The following is a 22083-nucleotide window of genomic DNA, read 5'->3' as shown; positions in this document are numbered from 1 at the left end:
CACACACAAGAATATGGCGGCACATAGGAGCACACAGATAACGTGTGTGGTCTCGGGCCTAATGTTTTGTCATGGTGATAAATAATGATAATTACAAAGACCCTCGAAACATGGCTGTAGAACACACACAGGGTAAAAAATTGCGCACAAATACACACTGTGTGATTAAAACACTACTGGGAGGAGTTGATAGGAACTGTAAGCAGTTGCTGTCCTGTTTTGTCTAGTCCAGCCATAACTGCTCATGTTAAACAGTACACTACATTTTTCTTTTCTTTACATGTAAACTATACCAAGATGGTTCCTTGCCACCGTCGTCTCATGCTTGTTTAGCTGGGGACACTTCATTTCAAGCTATACTGTCGACTTGAAGATGTTAGCATGTTATCATTATAATAGTACACTGTTAGTGCTGCCTGATGTAAACTGCTGTATGACAGCAGGATGACAGTTACTTATGTATGTCATATATCCATAAAACTACAAATGTACACACTACTGTATGTACAGATTGAAAGACTGTCATCCTTTGATTTTATATGCTATATACAGGAGATTCAGGAGATGCACCCACTATTTCAGAGAACTGGTTTATAGCTTTCACTCTTTTTTAGTGAAAGTCAAGAGTCGCATGCCCAAAAACATCTAATAGAACTGTGTAGAAACGAGGACAAGAACGTTTATGACAAGAAGATCAATTATTTTGCATTTACCGACGACTATTGCACACAGACATTACGAGCAATGGTCAAAACAACGAGAAACTGCTTGTATGATGATGTGGAGGCTGAACAAGCAGTCCTGAAAATGTCATTTCTGATCTGAGAAATGCACCAAGCGACTGAGAAAAGCTGTCAACTGAAAATTGAGTTTAATTTTGTGATTTTAAATAATTTAGAGATGGATAGGTAGTTTTTGAAATGCATGCATGAGTTGCTTTTACTACTACTACTACATACTATTATTTTATACAAATGTTTCAATATATTGTTATGCCTGTGTCTTGTTCAGGCTTATGTCAAGTAGTCAGTGCAGAAGAAACAATGTGAAGGATCGGTGGCGCCTTGAATCCAGAAGCACGTGTAATAAAGCTAACAGCAGTATTACAGACTCGACCTATGACCGGCGCTGATGCTCCACCGTCCTCTCCCTGACTGACACACACACACACACACACACACACCCGGAAAACACCCGCCGTTCATCATGGAGCGAAAAGTGGCGAGGGAATTTCGGCATAAGGTGGGTTTCTGCTACTGTATAAGGTAATCTATGCTAATAGTTTTGTTTGCGTTATTGGTTATCAACAGTCAGGTTATTTCGCTCTCTCTGCTCAGGAACGGTTATACAAAATACCAATAAAAAGTAACATTCGCCCGGCTTTCGACACGAAAAGGTTTCCCGTATCCATAGAAACCGTCGCTATTCGATCGGCTAAGTTTGTTTTGCAGTGAAAATGTGTCCACACCTAGCGTCGTGTGCCAGTTTTTGCTCTGTGGTGTTTTTAGACGTTTCTGTCGCTGTATGTAACGCGTTAGTAGCTTAACAACGTCGACTTAATGACATATTTATACTTTTTTCCTTTGCTTTATTAAAGTGTCATTTACCGGTGGAAAGGTACGCTGCGTGACGTCACGCTACATACGCGTCCTGATTGGCTGAGCGGGTGACAGGTGTAATGAAATGGTTGTACCATAGGTATTGATTACTTTTTATCCGCTAAACGTTAAAAGTAAAACTTTGCTGCGGTTACATGTTTGATATTTGTTTTTTTTTAATCCTGGTACCTATTTAGGTGCTTACCCTTATTTTAGGACACTGTGTGAGCCCTGTGTGTGTAACTGTAGAGTTGCACCATCTGTTGTGTGCTGCATGGAGTTACACAATGGACCGTTTTTCACAGCATTAGCTGAAGTGGCAGAGATGTGTGGTCGGGCGGAAATGATTGTGCCATTTATTATTCAGCCTGTTTTTTTATTGCCCGGAGATGGGGTGGGAAAGCTGTGCCACTTTGTAAACGATAAAGGTTTGCGTTTGATTTTAGCTCTAACCCCTGCATTGTGCTGTCATGACCTTTCTGTTCACTTGTCTCTTTTAAATCACTTTAAAATAGGATATGAAGCTGATTTCTGCTTTCAGCATCCGTATGCATTTATTTATGGTGTTAAAGTCCAAAGGTGGACTGTCGTTTTGGCTTATTAAAATGTTTATGACGCTTTAAATGGCCTTTGAGCTGACAGTCACTGTTTTATTACATGTAGCCTGACGCTGGAGTTGATATGGAGCTATTCGGAAATGCTGTTTTTATTTCCCCACATTGTTACCTAATGTTTAGTTTATTATGAATATTTGTTATTTTTTAATAAGTAAAATGTTTACATCATAGGTAATTATTGTTGAATTCAAATACAAAAATAAAAGCGTTACTTTAATAAAAACAAACTTTTTGCTTGCATTTGCATTTTGCTTGTTTAATGTATTTGAATAATTAAACGCTGTTCTTGTTATTTAGTTGTAAAGTATGTTAATCCGTTCAACCATTTCTTTCATTTATAAAGGGCATTTTATTTACTTTGTTTGTTTGTTTGTAGGCCTTTTTTGTTTGTTTGTTTCGTTCATCCATCTGTTCTCTATTACATTTATTTATTTGTTGATTTTTGTTTGTTTGTTTGTTTGAAAGCCATTTTATTTGTTTGCGTTGTTCGTTCATTCATTTTCGTTTGTTCATGTTATTTATCTTTTCGCCGATTTACTTTATTATTGGATTTTCCGGCCTTCGTATTAATTAGTTTGTTTTTGTTTTATTCATTTTTTGTTTTCAAGCCATTTTATTTGTTCGTTTGTTTGGTTTTGTGTGTTCATTCGGTCCATTAAATGTATCTGTTTGTTTTCGAGTCATTTTAAGTTTGCTTCGTTCATCCATTCATTTTAATTTGAATTAAATTTGATTCATTTATTTATCTTGTTCACTTGTTTATCCAGCCATTTATTTATTCATCTCTTTGTTTGTTTCAGTTTATTCAATTTGTTAGTTTATTCGTTTTTGCGTGTTCATTTCTTTATCCAAGCATTGTTTATTCAGTTCATTCAAACGATTCATCGTGCAGACGTTTGTTTGATCGTTCAGTTTTGTTGATCCGTTTATTTATAGTCAGAAAGCTTGGTTTTTCAGTTTAGCATGCTAACCTCACAATACATGAACTTCATTAACATTCTTATGATAATAATACACAGACGCTTTTTTGTAAGGTGACACTGCTAGCATGATAAACGTCTTTATCTGAGCTCAGGGACATTAACGGGTCCAGCGGAGCAGATCTGAACTAATGATACTCACAACACAAGAAAAGATCCGCCTGACCTATTCAGCTAAAAACAACAGCCAATCTGAGTCTCACAGACACACAATGGTTCCTCCGTCTCAGCCTCTCCTCCTCACTCCACCTTCTCTTGACCTTCTGTCTCAGTCTCTCGCTCAGTGAGAGAGACATGTGTTACATCATTGACTGGCCAAAACGCTTCCTCAAAACATTTCTACAGCAGATAAGCCGTCATCAGGTAAACGGTGGGCATGCGACTGGTTTTCTGATCGTTACGGTGCTCTGATCAGAGGTTTTGTGTTTTGTGTTGTTCAGGTGGAGCTGCTGATTGATAATGAAGCAGAGAAGGACTATCTGTACGATGTTCTCCGCATGTACCACCAGTAAGTACACGTTTGTTTCGTTCGTGCGCTCGTTTTAGTTCAATTCAGTCAATATTATTTATTTATTCCTTTGTTTGTTTCGTCACTTTGTTTTCAAGCCATTTTATTGATCTTTTGTTTTTGTTTTGTTTGTTTATTTGTTTCCAAGCCGTTTTATTTGTTCGCTTTGTTTAATCCGTCTGATTTTGTGTGTTTATTCGGTCCATCAAATGTATTTGCTTGTTTGTTTTCAAGCCGTTTTATTAGTTTGCATTGTTCGTCCATTCATTTTTGTTTGTTCATTCATTCCATATTTTCCAAAAATATTTAACAAACAACAATAATAGTTTTTATTGTTAATATTGTTGTTATCTATCTATCTATCTATCTATCTATCTATCTATCTATCTATCTATCTATCTATCTATCTGCATAGGCCAAAACAAAAAGCTTAATGGTTTTCAAATCATCATAGCAATTTAAACACATACCTACAAACCAGTAGAACAGGAAAACATCCAGGAAATAACTAAACTATAACTTTTCATAGTTATTGCACACTTCTTCATTAAAAGGAATATTTTTGTGCAATATATGAATAGAATATAAACGTAGTTCAAACCTCTCAGTAGCGGTAGTGTTTACTGGGTTTTAGAGGCTGATGAATAATGTAATTTTCCATCAGTGGTCCTGGTAATCTGTTGATCGATTGAAAACGGCATGGCACATTCAAAAGTATTCAGTGTCGAACAGGAAATGCTGAATGCGTTCCCTCCGCTCTTTATTTGTGATCTTGTGTGTAAATCTACACGTCATTGCTCCGCTGCACTGGAACAGGAGGCTTAATCCGATGGAAAAGTAACTTGGATCAGATCATTTCCACTGTCCTCGCTGCATTCAAGGGCAGCCATTCTCTCACGTCCCTTTGTCCCTGATATCTGAGTCAGGAGTGAAATATCAATGATTCATAGAGCAACTGCCTCCAAATTCATAAGCTGACTTTATGTGGGTATAAAGTGTCATTTTCCACAACAAGTAACGTCTGAGTATTTTTTTGAAATAATTAATATAAGGTCTTACAAAATCACAGCAAAAATTGTACACATGTGTACAATAATTTCAAAAGCCATTGATGCCATTTATTTTAGAATGTGTGTGTGTGTGTGTGTGTGAATTGACAAATATAAGATGAATATAACATCAGATCAGTTTTGATTACAAAAGGAAAAGCCAGTTTTTTTCTTGAAGCATATAAAATCCTAAGAAATTATTTATTTATTTAAATGTATTTTTTTTCATTCCTTTGTTTGTTAATCCAGCTATTTATTTGTTAATTATTTTATTTTATTTTATTTAGTTTTACCTGTTTGATAACAGCCATTGTTTCTTCAATTCAGCTTGGTGATGCAGACACTTCCCCATTAAACCTAACCTTATTCTATGAACTATTGCTGTACGTTTAATATTCATGGAATATAAAAAACAGTGATTGAATCACAGAGATTCAGTATCAAGCATGTCGAATCAGTGTAGTCTAAGAAAAGTTCTTTTAATCCACAAACTGTTTTAATGTAGCCCCCTGCTTGCATGTGCTCAATCAGTTCCTGTTTAAAACACTGTCTTCTGCCTTTATAGATCCATGGACATTCCTGTCCTGGTCGGCGACCTGAAGCTGGTGATAAATGAGCCCAAACGCCTTCCTCTGTTCGATGCCATCAGACCCCTGATTCCTCTGAAGCACCAGGTGCAGTACGACCAGCTCACTCCAAAGAGATCCAGGTGAGAGAAGAACCCAGGAGCACAGACGGCAATGAGGCGATTATAAGGGCTTAATGGGTTTTGATGCTTCTGAGAAGTATGGAAATGTTTCCGTGCATGAATAGCAGAGCAATGAGAAGAGGAGGTAGCATGACAACACAGCGCTCATCTCCAAAGAGAGTCATTGTTTTCTCTCATGCTCAGTCAGACGTGGCAAAGAAACAGCGTTGTGAGCACAGAAAGACGAGCGCTGTTCACCCGTGTCTAATGAAAGAGCTAACAGGGCCACAACGAACTGGATTCTGTTTCCTCTCGTTGGGTCTTTCTCAGAGAAAAGAGGAAAAAGAATTAAATATATTGTATTACATATATATATATATATATATATATATATATATATATATATATATATATATATATATATATACATACATCTGGGTCATTATAGTCAACGAAGTAATGAAATAATTATTTTGTCGTGGGCAGGAAGTTGAAGGAAGTCCGTCTGGATCGCACACATCCTGAGGGTCTGGGTTTGAGCGTTCGAGGTGGGCTGGAGTTCGACTGCGGCCTCTTCATATCACAGATAGTCAAAGATGGACAGGCAGGAAATGTCGGCCTACAGGTAAACAAAAATCTACTCATGTGTGTCATCTGTTTCAGCAAATAATGTTGCATGCATCACATTCGCTGTTGATGAAAGCGTCGTCACAAAGTACACACTACCTTGTTTAATATTAAATATGTGACAGTAGATTAGTGACAGTAGATTCAACTGCATTTTCCTATCTCTGTGCAACTAACCCCTATACCGGTTACTTTCCGACGTAACCTTCGCTCCCTTTCTCCCTCCCATCTCTCCTCTGCTGTGTCCTCCTCCCTTCCCTCACCTACCCATTTCTCTTCTTTGGATGTGAATACAGCTACAGATACCTTGTTCAGTGCTCTAACCTCCTGTCTAGACGACATCTGCCCTCTCTCCTCCAGGCCAGCACGGACTGCCACCTCTAGCCCCTGGTTGTCTGATGTTCTCCGTGAGCATCGGGTCAAACTCAGGGCAGCGGAGAGAAAGTGGCGCAAATCTAAAGATCTGACAGACCTGAGCAGGTATCAGACTTTGCTTTCTTCCTTCTCTGCCGAAATCCGCACTGCCAAATCATCATATTTCCAAAACAAGATCAACAACACTTCAGACACACGTAAGCTCTTCAGATCATTTAACTCCCTGCTCTATCCCCTCCACCACCTCCCACCACCTCAATATCACCTGACGATTTTGCCACATTTTTACAAACAAAACAAAAGCGATCAGCAGCCAGTTCTCAGCCCCCAACGCACAACCCTCAACCAACCGCATCGACTCACCGATTCCTCCACTTTCTCCTTCTGCTCCCTCACTGAGACAGAAGTATCCAAACTTCTCCTCTCCAGCCATCCAACAACATGTCCGCTAGACCCCATACCCTCTCATCTCCTGCAAGCAATCTCCCCCACTGTCTTGCCGGCACTCACGCACATCATCAACACATCTCTCCTCACAGGTACCTTCCCACAGCATTTAAGCAGGCTCGGGTAACCCCACTGCTCAAAAAGCCCACTTTAAACACTTCTCTTATTGATAACTACAGGCCAGTCTCTCTTCTTCCATTCATAGCGAAAACACTTGAAAGAGTGGTTTTCAACCAGGTATCACTGTTTCTTTCGCAAAAACAACAAACTGGACCATAACCAATCAGGTTTCAGGTGCGGCCATTCAACTGAGACTGCGCTGCTCTCAGTCACGGAAGCCCTGCGGACTGCAAGAGCTCAATCCAAATCATCAGTTCTCATTCTGCTGGATCTATCCGCTGCTTTTGACACTGTGAATCATCAGATCCTGCTGTCTACCCTCTCATCACTGGGCATCTCTGGGATCCCACTTCGTTGGTTCGAATCCTATCTCACTGGTAGGTTTTTTAGGGTGGCCTGGGGAGGAGATGTATCCACAGCACATCAACTGGTCACTGGGGTTCCTCAGGGATCGGTTCTTGGTCCCCTCCTCTTCTCCATTTACACTACATCACTAGGCCCCATCATACAGGCTCACGGCTTCTCCTACCACTGCTACGCCGATGACACACAGCTCTACCTCTCTTTTCATCCAGACGATCCAACGGTAGCTACTCGGATCTCGGGTTGCCTGGCGGACATCTCGACATGGATGCAAGAGTACCATCTACAGCTCAACCTGACAAAGACTGAGCTGCTTGTATTCCCTGCCACTCCAACTACACAGCATGACTTCACCATCCAGCTAGGTTCTTCGTCAATTACCCCATCATCCTCAGTCAGAAATCTTGGTGTAATCCTCGATGACCAACTTACCTTCAAAGATCACATTGCAAAGACTGCTCGATCCTGCAGGTTTGCACTACACAACATCAGAAAGATCAGGCCCTTTCTAACAGAGAAAGCCGCACAGCTACTTGTCCAGGCCCTTGTCATTTCTAGACTGGACTACTGCAATGCTCTTCTGGCTGGACTTCCATCGAACACAATAAAACCTCTACAAATGATTCAGAATGCAGCGGCACGGCTGGTATTCAATGAGCCCAAGAGAACCCATGTTACACCTCTCTTTATCTCCTTACATTGGCTACGATTGCAGCTCGCATCAAGTTCAAGGCACTGATGCTTGCATATAGAACAACCACAGACTCGGCACCGGTCTACTTCCACTCACTATTACAAATCTACACACCCTCTAGAAGTCTGAGATCTGCTAGCGAGCGACGCCTCATGGTACCATCTCAAAGAGGCTCAAATCACTCTCCAGAACTTTCTGCGTTCTCTGTTCCTGGCTGGTGGAACGATCTTCCCGTACATATCCGAATGCTGGATCTCTGTCAATCTTTAAGAAACTGCTGAAAACTCACATCTTTCAGCAATACCTGACCTCATCATAAAAAAAAAAAAAAAAAAAAAAAAAATACTCTCACTCTCACTGTCTCTGTCTCTCTTCTTATCCCCCTTGTTTATTCCTTCCTTCTGGCATGTACTAATTTGAACACTCCCTGTGACTGGGTGTTATAAGCACTTACACTGTCTGTTTGTCTCTCTAAAAAAATGAATCGCTGTTGTACTCTCAATTGTAAGTCGCTTTGGATAAAAGCGTCTGCAAAATGACTAAATGTAAAATGTAAAATGTAGTGTTATTTGCAAGAGCTGCTCAAAAACAATGACCAGTGCGTTTTCTCTCCTCTAGGGGGCTCTGGAAGCCTTCTTAAATTCTTCCTGTCATCTGATTTCAAACCTTTACTGTGATCTTCACGATTAATGTTTGTCCTGCAGATAAAGTCGAAGAATTCAAATGCAACCCATGCGCAAAATGTGGCTATTCTGGCTATAATTAAACTGTTACCGGTAGTAATAAAAAGGCAAAATTACATATTTTACTAATTTTATGCGCTGTTTTCTTCAGGTTGGTGATGAGATTGTGCGTATCAATGGCTACTCCATCTCCTCCTGCATTCACGAGGAGGTCATCAATCTCATTAAAACCAAGAAGATTGTGTCTCTCAAAGTCCGCCGTAAGATTTTACAGTTTCATCTTGTCATTTGCAGAGCTGAAGTTATTAATTGCAGCAGAAAATGATTTAGATGTGTTCCTAATTCGACATATTTTGTTGATCCTGAAACATTTTAATCCAAGAAATATAGTCTTGACCGTATCACTACACCTAAACTTAACCTTAGCCATGAGTACTCTCTAAATCAGATTTAATAATAGATGAATGACACTGATGTACAGGCACCAAACACTGACTGTAAGCCTAAACTTCACCTAAAACTATAAACTGGTTTATCAAATCTGATTGGTTAATCAACAGTGCTGCACAAAATCAGTTCATTGGGCTTTGATCAATTGATTTAGCTCTTAGTTGCAGTGATTTATTCACAGTTGAGCAGTTCATTAGAAAACTGTGTCTACCTTCAGAGAACTAATTATTGGGTTTCCTGTTAGCGAAATATATAAATTTATTTATTGTTTACTTCTGTTTTTTAATTATTCCTGTTGTGACACTCTCTTCACAGACGTGGGAATGATTCCTGTCAAGAGGTAATTTAGTTTTATGGGTATTGATATGATTTTATTAATGCTCTCTCTTTCGATGATGATATTTGATAAATGATACATCTGCCCCAATCAGCTCCTCTGAAGACCCTCTGAAGTGGCAGTTTGTGGATCAGTTTGTGTCTGAATCAGGGTAAAAGAGTTTCCTTTTTGTTTAGGCCAGTCTATTAAAATTTGATTTAGTCTATAAAAGTAATTTTGTTTTTATTGTTATGTCTCAGGAGAAAAGACCAGCGTGGCTGGTTTGGCTTCAGTTGGAGGAAAGAAATCAAGGAAAAGAAAGTTTTTCTTAGTTTGGTGGGAACTAAAGGCATGGGAATCAGGTAAGAGAGAGATTAGTTGTGCACTACAGCACACGGGTTAACTCCATTGAAAATATGAAAAATGTTGTTTTCTACAAACGCTACTTTGGTTCGTTTAAGAATGCTTTCCTTAACATGTCTTTTATAGCATATCTAGTGGACCGACACAGAAACCAGGCATCTATGTGAGCAATGTGAAGCCAGGTTCAGTCTCATCTGAAGTGGGCTTACAGGTCATTTCATTTAATTCCCAGAATGAACTGCATTAACAGACCATTACTGTTTGATTTGTAGTGTAGTAACACACTTAAATGCGTGTGTTTGTGGGGTTGTAGGTTGGCGACCAGATTGTGGAGGTCAATGGGGTGGATTTCACCAACCTGAGCCATCAAGAAGTGAGCAGGATCTTGCTGGAAATGTCAGACAGTTAATTGTAAACCTCTCTGCATAGTTAACTGGTAACTGTGGGATAATGTGTGTGTTTTCAGGCAGTGCGGGTGTTAAAGAGCAGCAGGAGTCTAACCATCACTGTCCTCACTGGAGCTGTAAGTTCACTTCAAGAACATCTTAAAAACCCACCACAATGCTTTTATCTCTCCTTGAGGGGCTGTATGGAAAAGAAAGCCATTTGCTTAATATGAATCTGTTTTAACTGACAGCTGTAGATGAGGGCAATGCATTACGGAGATGTTGTTTGTATTGTATTGGAAACATCTTTGTTATTTTTGTTGGTGTGTTTGCCTTTAGAAATGGTAATAATGTAGGAGTCTCACAAATTAAGCTCGTTTTGCTTCAAGTATGTGATCTGTAGAGGATATAATTGATCGTGCTGGTGCGTTTGTGCACGTATTTCCATGAAAGTATTGATTTGTCTACTGTATGTTTCAGGGAAGCGAGCTTTTTATGACGGATGAGGAGCGGCTGGCAGTTGAAGCTCGCCGTGAGCTTGAAAGACAAGAGCTAATGCATCAGAAGAGGGTGGCATTAGAGACCAATAAAATCGTCAAAGAACAACAGGAGAAAGAACGCCAGTCAGTGGTTAAAAAAGCCCTGAAAAACATACACAAGCTGTTAAACCTACTCTACAATGATGCATGTTTTCTTAAAATATACCTTTTATTATATTGTATTATATATTATAAGTATTGGTTACTGTTCTCATGTGGGTGAAATTAAAATAAATATTCACCTTATAATAGTTTTCATTACCAATCAAATATATCTTTACATTTCATAATGTTCCTATGTTCCTATGTTTTGCAGGAGGAAGATGGAGATATCACAGAAGACTGCGGAGGAAGAAGAACGCTATCGCAGAGAGATGGAGAGGTAACGTATAATGCTGCCAAGCAAGAACATCTTCAAAGTAAATAGATCTCAGAAGGCAGAGTGGGCGAATTGATGTTGATGAAAGCAGAGCTGTGAGAAATGGAAGGACAGATAGGTCTAGTTTCTCAGCCTATTGGTTTTTGTCCAGTGGAAACGTGTTAAAATTTGTATAATAAGGATGACACTGAGAAAATTGAATTCAACAATTTTAATTTATTGTTAAATGCAAAAGAGAACATTTTTAAAGATGTTTCTTATGTTCATCAAAGCTGTGTTTATTTGATAAAAAAGTGCAGGAAAAATTTTATATTGTGAAATGTGATTTAATGTGATTTATTTTAATATACATTAAAATCTTATTTATTCCTGTGATGCAAAGCTGAATTTTCAGCATCATTACTCCAATCTCACACGATCCTTCAGAAATCATTGTGTGACACTGGAGTAATGACTGATGGAAATTCAGCTCTGCATCACAGAAATAAATTATATTTTAAAGTATATTAAAAGTTTATTAAATTAAAAACCCATTATTTTAAATCGTAAAATATTTCACAATATTACTTTTTTCTGTATTTTTGACCAAATAAATACAGCCTTGATGAACATAAGAAACATTTTTAAAAATATTACAAATCGTTTGACTCAGAAATTGTTTAGCAGGCATGTCAGGATAGATGTCCTTTAAATGTATGTGTTGTGTGTCTCAGAATCAAGCGGCGGAAAAAAGCACCACAAAGAGTGGGAAGAAGATTGGGCTTCCAAAGAGAAATCCAAATCACGTTCCCCCTCCCTTCCCCCACCTCCACCACCTGCACGTAATGCACCTTCACCCAAACCCAAAACCTCCAGTAAGTTGACAATACCTACAAAACTACTCCAGTGCATGAACTTTGAGCACCTCTGTAGAACTACATTATCCTCTTAAGTAACAAACAACACATTACCCTTTCCCAAAAGGTACCCATAATGCACGTTGCATTAATGTTACTCCTTTCTCCTCTGCATGAACAGATGGGCATTTATATTGGGAATGCATCATCTCTTTGTGTCATCTTTCTCTCTGTCTGATCTTTTGCCTTCTTGTTGTGCCTTGTATATCAATTCCTGGTTCCATCAGCTGCAGAGTCAGATGAAGAAGAGATGGGAGAAGTAAGTAAAGAATTCAGATGAAGACTCCTTTGACAAACGTACCTTTTTCGAGACACTTCCATTGCATGTAGACTACTTCTTTCTTGTTTTGTTTGGTTGGATCTTTTGTAGCTTTTAGATGGATGAATCTGCAGAATACTCCACATCATGGTTACGTTTTTGCATGGGACTTAATGTATCATTCTTGCTCTCTTAGCGTTCGGTTGGTTCTACTGTTATGAAGGAAAGTTGCCTACACTCAAAAAGGTACACTGTGTGTGCAAGCATATTGTGCTGGTTTGGTTTGCTAGAGCTATCGAATATATTATTCATCTTGGAGATACGGATTGCATGTAAGTTGGATTGACTTTGAATATTTAGAAAGGAAAAGAGACTAAAAAGAAGAAGAAGATGTCCAAGACTGACACTCTCCCAGCTGAGAAAAAGAACAAGAAAGAGATGGAGTTTGAGCTGAAACTTGCAAAGGAGAAGGAAGAGATACTTGAGCGGGAGAAGCAGATGAAAATCAGCAGACTTCTACAAGAGGTATCAGACTTTTTCAGTGGGGTTACAGTAGGGTTTTTACTCAGGTTGTGCTCTTTGTTAGTTGTGTGTAATTGATTCAGTCTCCTTGCAACTTGACCTTTTTTTGGCTGTATGTTCCCTTTCCAGTGGCAGTCCAACAAGTTCTCATTGATATATCAACAATTTTATGTTTGGGTGTGGCTTTGCTAATTCAACCAGGTGTCAGAAACTGAGAGGGAAGATCTGGAAGAGTCTGAGAAAGTGCAGCATTGGGTGGAGAGGCTCTGTCAAACCAGATTAGAGCAAATCTCCTCTGTCGAAAACGATTCCCAGAGGTAAAATCGATCCAGTTCCAATCCAAAATCCTGACGTGTGTTGGTATTCCAGTCTACAGTTTAAGTTCTAAGCGATTAAAATGTACCTTCAGATGTCTCCAACCCGTTCCCCTACGTCAACTGGTCCCACCAATCGGAGGTTTCCTGGAGGCTTGACCTTGGCCACTACTGACCTTGATGACATCAACTTAGATGATGTAGACCAGAGTCTTAGGCAACCTTTGAAAAGACTCGCCCCAACCCCACCTACATCAAACCAACCTCCTCCTCCCTTACCTCTCCTCCCACCCTCACCACGTCTTTACCACACATCCAGCCATCGCCCTCCATCTCCAAGAGCACAGCTCCCAATGCAACCCAGTCCCAGACCAGGCCCTCAACGCCCACCTTCTCCACCGGCCACAAGGGTACCCCCCTCCACAATAGGTCGTAGCCGACAACCTCCTGCTCCCCCGCTATTCTCTTCCAGGGGTCTGTCCTCATCTCAGCCACCTCCCCGCCACCACCTCCTCCCCTCCACCACCACCGCCTCCCCCTCCACCACCACCTCCACCCCTGCACATGGAGGACAAGTACCACGTACGGTCACCCAGCTATCCCCGCTCCTCAAGCTTATCCGAACAGGGAAGCAGGTTTGGGGACAATGGTTACCGCCAGAGAGGAGGCTTCCACTCCGCCATTCCCAGTGATCTTTCACGCCCGCCCAGCCCGAAAACTGACCACAACTTGACGGTTAGCATAGCTTATGCGTTTGGCAGTGTGAGAATTGATTATGTATATCATATAGGGGTGGGAATCTTTAGGAACATTACAATTCAATCCAGTTCGATTCCAAAATGTATTCAATGACACACAAGTGTTGCTGTCGTCACTGAAGGTAGCACTGCAATCTGTCTGATTTTTTTTACCCACCTCTTATGTTGTACATACATTCATGCATGTCTTGAGTGTGGTGTTTTGCAGATGAGATTAACCAGTTATTTGTCAGGAAACAGATAATAATTTTTGGGGAAAAAAGCATGCTGTCATTTGGTTTGATGATTTTGAAGTGGTAGTGATTCCTATGACTATTAGACTGTTGAATACTTTATCCTTGTGGCACAGGTGATGAGAAACACATCTCATGCTAGCAGGATATCCACCTCTAATAATCCACTGGTGAGTCCTCAGTAGGTAAATAGTCATGCCGCTCTGGGTCTTCTGCTTCATTTTTAGCACAAATCAGACTTGCCATGCTTGTGTAACATATGTAATGTCAGCTTAATGCAAACTAGCCTATTATTGAAGAGGAAATATTTTCCAGTGCTCTCCGTACCTATATTAGGAGTCACAACTTACAGGAAGTGCATTTCTAATTAAATATAGTTTGAATTGAATGAGAGCATTTCTAATTGGTCCATGTCTTATAAGCTCTCAAAAATAGGGCACTGTCACGGTACCATTTCATAAAGTACCAATGTGTGCACTTCAGGTACTAATATGTTCATTTAAGGTACTAATATGCGCCATTTATGGGTAAATAAAGTATACATGTGTACCTTTTACCTGTTGTACATATTGTACAACCAACTCTTAGAACAGTTATATAGATATGCATAGCATTTACTTGGGAAGTAATGGAATTTCAAAAGCCATTTTGCAGAACAGTCATCATTACTAGAAAGATAAAGACTGATATTTTGCATTAAAATCACCTTTTGTTGAACACACGAAAGCTGCAATTCAGTATTTGTGCTGTATGAAAGGTATGAAAGTCTTGTGCTGTGTGGTTTGGTTGCATCACTCCTGAAGGTAGATCATGCCCTGACTTTAAGTTTGTGTCCCTTACTGCTAACCTCTACATAGCAAATTGCTCCAAGCCCTCCTAACCAGCGGAGACAGATCAACCCTGTCATGTCCAAACCCGTCATGCTACCAAGTCAGTCCTTACATAGACCCACACTTCACTCTCAGACCATGGTAAGAGTACCTGTGTGTGTACGTGTGATGATGGTGATGCATGCATTGGATACTCATTGTTTGGATTGCTGTTTGACTCACTGATTATAATTAGTTTTTCAAACTCGAGAGGAAAAAATAGATGTTGCTTTTACTGATTGCATTGATTAGGAAGGGCAGAAGGGACGAGAGGTGAAATGGAGATTTTTTTTAATGACGCTTTCAGCATTAAAATCTCTTTGATTGATCAACCTGAGAGACCTAGACCTGCTGTCCCCTTCCTCCTCCAGAAAGCCAGTCCTGCTCCATCACATCACAAAAGAAGCTAATCGCTTTGCCCTGTCCTTGTGCCTTGTTAATTAAATAAATGAGTGCTTGGCAATTATGTGGTTGTTTTAGAGGGGTAACAAGAAGGGCAAGAAAGGACAAGACCTTGTTGCCTTTAGGTGTCTCTTCAGCCTTTATGTAGTATTAATATAGGGCCCTATGAAATCCGTTTTATTTATTTCTGAAATTCCATTTTATTTTTTTCCAAGTTCCATTGAAATTAGTTTATTAATCAAAAAGCATGTCTTATTATTTAAAACCATGAAACGTATACATTTTTACATGAATTTATTAGGTTTAACATAAATTACATGTTTTAATTTTTTTATTTTTTATCACCATATTTGTATTTTTTATTGTTACCAAATTCTGTGTTTTAGCATTAAAATTCTTTCAGCGTCCGACTATTTTAATGCATAAAAACTTAATTTATTAAAGTTTGCATTAAAGTAGTCTTGTGATTTTTTTTCCTTAGAAATTCTATGTTGTGTATTTAAATGAAGGCATGAATATTCATTTCATGTATCTTTTAATTATTGTAAATTAACTATTTTTGGCAAAGGCGAATTACTACTAAAATTAAAACATGGAAGAAATGTTGCGTGATTATTCCTCAAATAAATTCTGTCTGTTTAATTTTAGTAAGCTAGTAATAGTAGTGGGGGATATGTACACTCTACTGAAAAATAGTAATAGGCAAAATGACTGCAAATAAAACCGGACTTTTATTTTGACGGGTTGCCGTGAATACCTTTCCAGTTCTATGTATGTGATATGTGATACGACGCTTTCAAGTTTTACTCAAATCAAACGGTAATATGCTCATGAAATGACTGAGATGTTGTTCGTGTGTTTATGTCCTCGTTTAGTGAGATGTCAGCATCTTTTAGTGTGTAAACGTGTTATTGTGCTACTATTAAGAGTCCGTCGTAATTATTTGTGTTCCAGCCCCAGAGATGCTCAAACGGATGGTCACGCACAACACATCCTTTAAATCCGGCAAGAAACAAGTAACCGCCATCATTACTTAGTATTACATCCTCTTCTCTCTCTCTCAACAATCTGGCCTTTGAGTGAAGTCTCAGTGTTTACTTGCGCATGTGAAGCTTACACTACATTTCTAACAGTATTTCCCAATATTGGTAAAAATGTGTCCTTGCCGCAATCTAACACATTTTAATTGCAATACTCGCACTGGGTCAGTTTTATCTGAAACATTGAAGCTCAACTGAATGTTCATTGAACAAACGGCTTTTCAGGCCACCGAAAGTGAGAGGTGAAGTCGTTCATCAGTGTGAAGATCATCTCCTTGTTCCAAAGATGAATAGGAATAAGAGATAATTATAAAAGAGCCCCGACAGCAGATAATGGCTGAATACTGGGCGCAGTCTAGTGAACTTTATTGAAAGGGAAAATGGATTACTTTAGTAACCGAACAGTGTAGATTTGATTCTGTTCTGTTCTGGTAAAAGTCTGCTTCAATTCTTATGTTTTATATCTCTCTTTAAATACTCAAGGGAAATAGGTGTATGATTGCAATATTGTACATATTTCGTTTTTTTTTTTTTTTTTTTATGTTTCAATGATTCCGAACTGGTCTCGCTTTATATCTTCTCATGCAATCATACTTGTTTGCTGCAATCATACAACTTGTTTGCTTTGAAAGCAGCCTTTGAGTGAATCTCATATGCACTTCAGTTCTTCGAGTGTTAAATCTGTGTTTATTATTTGTCTCGATGAAAGCCTGTGGTTTTGGTTTTGAGTGTGCAGTGAATGTGGAAAAAGCCTATATTGTACGTGAACATGACTGCAGATCCAGAACCAACTGGAAAGCTACCAATGGATCCAACGAAGCAAATACGTTTCTCAGTATTAATATGTTTACCATGTAGTACAGTAGTGTAGAAAAAATTATGCTACGTTATATTGTTTATAGACTTCATACAGTATATTGTTTCGTTTTGTATTTACAAAGAAATTTGGTCACTTATGCCTTATATAAACATTTTGGAAAAAACTGAATGAACCTATAATGATCAGATGCTTTTTATAGAAAGGTGTGTTTTTTTTATACACAGATCTGACTTTGCATTGAATAGTTTATAAAGAAAGCTGCCACTGATTGGATTAGAGGACAATTATATAATGTTCATTTGTCTTTTCTTTGAAAATAACGAGCACTTATTTGTTTCAGCTCAGTCCTTACTCCTCAGATTGCCTTTTTTTGCAGAGTATACCCAACACTATCTGTTTGTGCTTTTCTGTTTTACAGGGATTTCAGAAATATGTGGATGATTTTGATCCATATTCCATGGTACTCTAACTCTTCACACTAACAGTTTCGCTCTTTACCCATTTGCCATTTTTATGTTGTATTGCATATATATTCCATTCGCTAAACGTTCCTCTGGAGAATTTCTTTCACCACATTTTCTCAAACTTTTAACAGTTCACGGCTGAGCAGATAGCTGGCAGAGATGTGAGACTTTTGAAAATTAAGAAGGTAATTTAGGAAGAACAGAAATGTGAAGAACATATGTCATTGGACAATAATATTTATATATTCATATATACGCGCATTCTTTAGGAAGGGAAGCTTGATCTGGCCATAGAGGGAGGAATCGACTCCCCATTGGGAAAAATTGTGGTCTCATCCATCTATGAGGGAGGTGCAGCAGATAAACATGGTGAGTAATAACATATAATAGAGATTTAGTGCTTGGTTCACCCCAAAACCACAGCAACAGCCCAGAAAGACTGAAAATAGTTTAGCTTTCTGCATACGTTAGAGGTATTATTTAGTGTTTTAGATACGACCTGCTTTGCTACGGTTTGTAACCGTTATTTTGTGTATATGTTATCTCAGGTGGTGTTGTGTCTGGGGATGAGATCATGGCTGTGAATGGCAAGATCTTGACGGATGTGACTTTAGCTGAAGGACAAACCTCATTGGCTCAGGCCTGGAACAGCGGAGGGGTATGATCGGCATTACAATAAATAAATAAAACAGTATGCATTTTACCCTCTTCACTAACAAAGCCGCACAAGAGTCTTATTATTGTTATTAGCGTTGACCTAGAAAGGAATCGTTTCGGAGTACAGTGTCACGAATAGCACAGTGTAACACAATTAGAGAAATTGCCATGAATTCGACAGGACGAATTCTACAGAATTATGTTCATTTTCATTTGTTTAGCAAGCGTAATCAAATGTACAGTGATCCAGCAGAATGTTTCGAGAACATTGAGCCATTGCGCCTATTAAACATTAAAATCTTCATATGACGTTTTTCCTGCATGCTCTGGCAGGACTGGATTGACCTGATCATCGCAGTGTCTCCACCGAAGGAATATGAAGATGAAGTGTACGTATTGTATAACACACAATATGTGACCGCACAACAACGACAGCTCCCGTACCCCCCAAATTCAATTCATTTTCAATGCGTTATGCTGCTTGTCTCCTAACGCCCAATGAAGTAGTGTAAATGGCTCTCAGTAGTGAACCTGTCATCTGCTGTATGTCTTCAGCCCTAAAGCAGCATCAGTCAGACCCACTGCAAACAAAAAGGTTTTCCAAGGCAGTGCCCCTGTGTACAGACAGGGCTACGTCCTTCAGATGAGGAGCCCCCATCCCTCAACCTGATCGCCACTTAGCCCAGTGGTAAAAGCCATCCAAACCATTCTGCAGTGTGCATCATGTACATGTGACAATCTCTTTGTCAATCTAGAAACCCACCCAGATGTTTTGAGTTGGGGAGTTCCTGGGCTAATGATACAGTTATGCAATAGTCAGTACTTTGTTGACAAGGCTGTGCAGTCGTTCTGATTGATGTTGTTCAAAGGGACTGTTACATGTCATGTGCATTGATTATTGCTGCTTTGATTGGTTTTGCTACTGCATGTTACTGTAAATGTCTGTAGCACGACTGCGTATGGATTTCTTAAAATATACTGCCATTGGTTCAGCAGTATTTGTGTTTTGTAGATGAATGAAAGTTTTATGGATTTAAAATGATACGAGAGTGAATATGATGACAAATTATTCTTTCAAGCATTTTTTCAAATTCTCTGAACCAATAAAGTGACATATTCTTAAATATATATATATATATATATATATATATATATATATATATATATATATATATATATATATATATATATATAGGTTTTATAGACAGCGACCTATTTATTTAAGTTTGTTTCCATACTATGTGTGCAACCTTGTTTTCTTTCCCGCTTGTGTGGATGTGCAATACCAACCCTCTCTAAAACATATTCCTGATTAATCTAATTATTATATTTGTCACTCTTTTTACAGGACATTTTTTTAAAACCCACCACTGCATCAATACGACGGACAACAGGGAGAATCAATAGCCATTCCTTAGTAGTCATTTAGCAAAAGGCTAATAATTTAGTACTTGTGTTGTACTTTAAGCAAATGCAGTTATTCTGCATATATGATTTATAAAAGATTCATCTGTGTTTTGGAAATTCTGTCTTAAAGCTGTATACTTGTAACTTGCAAAATAATAAACAGGCATTAATAACAAGGTGTTTTGCTTTGTTTTTAAGCGTTCTCAATAGCTTATCAAATAATTTTCAATCTCCAAATGATTAGCTGTGACGACAACTGTCGTGATCGTGAAACTTGTGAGTTGATGTCGAGACTGAAAGGAAATTATAACATAAATAGCATAATGTATAGCATAGTGTAAAAGCTCAATTTGATACAGCCTAAATTAGTATTTATCTCTGTGGAAAGCCTTCTTGTGTTGAGCTTTTAATTTTTGTATTAAATTATTAAAATTCACATTCTCACTCATTCTCATATTTTAATGAGATTTATGTCTTCAAACTATGCAAAGTAACAAACTGCTATACTTTTGAGTCCTTGGTCTTGTTTATTGGTTTGCCTAGGTTTGTCCACAGACACACACAGATCATATTTTTTTCTCAAAATAAAGATTTTATTGAAATAGGCATTTTGAGATGTCCACGTCATTTGGAAGCAGCAGTGTGCACAGAAAGCGACATATACATAAAAAAATGTCATGTATATTTATGCCCTCATGTTTCTGTTGTTCATGTTCTGTAATTGCAAGTCGTGCAAGTCTGACATTTCTTTTGTAGACTGAATCTCTCCACCCAGTGTATCAGAAAATGTTGTATATTTTGTGCTAACAAAAAAAAAATATATAATTTTGAATTCCAAAGCAATTTAATCACAGAAAAAAACCAGATATGGTATAAGAGAAATGAAAATCCCCAACGACTTAGCTCACATAAAGATTTTTAAAACCCCATAAGATATAACAAATGTGTTATTCAGAGCAGTTATGCTGAAACGGTATAGGTATGTATAGACTTCTTAAGCTTGTACATTAGCCAGTAATGGCTTTGGGAGTAAAAGGATCGGGACTTATTTTGTTCAGCTCCTCAATGACAGCATTATACCGTTTTTGCCATTCATTTGGTGACAGTGAAGATGGGCTGATCTCCAGGAACAAATACGAATTCTTTTTCTGCAAACTAAAGATGTCCCTGGCCTGCAGGCAGGATTCACCAAAGTCCTTCCAATGCTGAAAGAGTCAAGTTGAAAAATGAACCGCAATGCAATCAAGATGAAATGAACTTCTGTAAAGCTGTAGCTGAAGAAGTTACCTGTTGTGCTTCGGTGATAGAGGTCAGAAAGAACTCCTTCATGTCACTATCCACGACGAAGTGTTCATTGGCAAACGTCTCTTTTTAGAGCCCCCAGCATTTCACTCACACGTTTCCCAGAAAGTCCTAATCTGAATCAGAATTTGCTGGATTCGACTGAGGCAGATTTGGACATCATTCAGATGGACAGGGTCGGGTATCGACTCTTTAGAAACAATACAAAGCAGATATCAGTTGTGCTCATTAACTATACTTCTGACCATTTGTATGTGAGTGGAGATCTATTACGTGAAAACATCTCACCGTATTTCATTATCATGTTCACCAGCTTCAGCTGCAAATCGTCAAACTGACATGCATTTTCCACTCCTGGTTCCTCAGGTTTGATTTCTCATTGGAGAGTCGAGACAACTCATTGGATATCACCTGTATTCTTGCAGCCAGATCACCGCTAATGTTAGAACTAAAAATCGCATTGACTAAGGGTCCAACAAATGGTACTAGGGCAGTGAAGAAACCCAGACGATTACGTTTTCTAGAAGCTTCTCTGATGCAATCCTGAAGTTCTTGGTTTTTCTGTGCCATCGTTTCATCAATTTTATTCATTTCTCCAGTGATTTTCTTCAGTTTCTCCTGAAGTTCAGTGACTTCCCCCTCAGGTTTTATCTCCTGAATGTTTTTTTCTATTTTTTCGTGTCATCTTTTACGGCAATCACATCGCTGGTGCATGCAGCCACCTTACCATTGTGTGTGTCGTATCTGATGATGAGATTTCAGAATGATCATTAGCTTAAACATAACAAACATTTTTTGTAATGCACTGAAACATGGTGGTGTTATATGTTGGCATGCACAGAGAAGACTTTTGCCAGTAGCCATAATGTAAGTAATCCAGATATGTTCAACAAATCTTACAAGCATGAAAATATTTAGCAACAATTTTCAACATTTTACCTCTCTACCATTTCTTTCA

General features: G+C 38.7%; 2 protein-coding genes and 1 long non-coding RNA gene across 3 annotated transcripts; 2 read left to right on the top strand and 1 right to left on the bottom strand.

The window, feature by feature from the left end:
• The first annotated feature begins 1127 nt into the window (after positions 1-1127).
• On the top strand, positions 1128-19421 carry ush1c (Usher syndrome 1C). The gene is given in 22 exon segments (XM_043228277.1): positions 1128-1242; positions 3636-3703; positions 5318-5461; positions 5927-6065; positions 8901-9009; positions 9515-9539; positions 9631-9695; positions 9779-9814; positions 9817-9877; positions 10005-10089; positions 10192-10251; positions 10345-10401; positions 10745-10887; positions 11120-11190; positions 11896-12036; positions 12306-12337; positions 17714-17755; positions 17891-17944; positions 18029-18128; positions 18308-18417; positions 18750-18805; positions 18972-19421. Coding segments are annotated over 22 exon segments (1749 nt in total). The 5' UTR covers positions 1128-1206; the 3' UTR covers positions 19087-19421.
• LOC122330908 (extensin-like) lies at positions 13180-14451 on the top strand. The gene has a single exon (XM_043228276.1). The coding sequence runs from the start codon at positions 13257-13259 to the stop codon at positions 13863-13865; it is 609 nt and encodes a 202-aa protein (XP_043084211.1). The 5' UTR covers positions 13180-13256; the 3' UTR covers positions 13866-14451.
• A 983-nt stretch (positions 19422-20404) lies between the features above and the next one.
• LOC122330911 lies at positions 20405-21759 on the bottom strand. Its single transcript, XR_006248097.1, has 3 exons — positions 21414-21759; positions 21111-21315; positions 20405-21028 (listed from the first exon to the last, which is right to left on the bottom strand). It is a non-coding gene; the product is annotated as an uncharacterized LOC122330911 (long non-coding RNA).
• Between the last annotated feature and the right edge of the window lie 324 nt (positions 21760-22083).

This window comes from Puntigrus tetrazona, chromosome 25 (genome assembly GCF_018831695.1).
Source record: "Puntigrus tetrazona isolate hp1 chromosome 25, ASM1883169v1, whole genome shotgun sequence".
Lineage (NCBI taxonomy): Eukaryota > Metazoa > Chordata > Actinopteri > Cypriniformes > Cyprinidae > Puntigrus > Puntigrus tetrazona.
This window is presented reverse-complemented; position numbering and strand designations above follow the sequence as displayed.

Coding starts and splice junctions, on each gene's coding strand:
- LOC122330908 (XM_043228276.1), top strand. CDS start 13,257: ATGTACCTTCAGATGTCTCCAACCCGTTCCCCTACGTCAACTGGTCCC.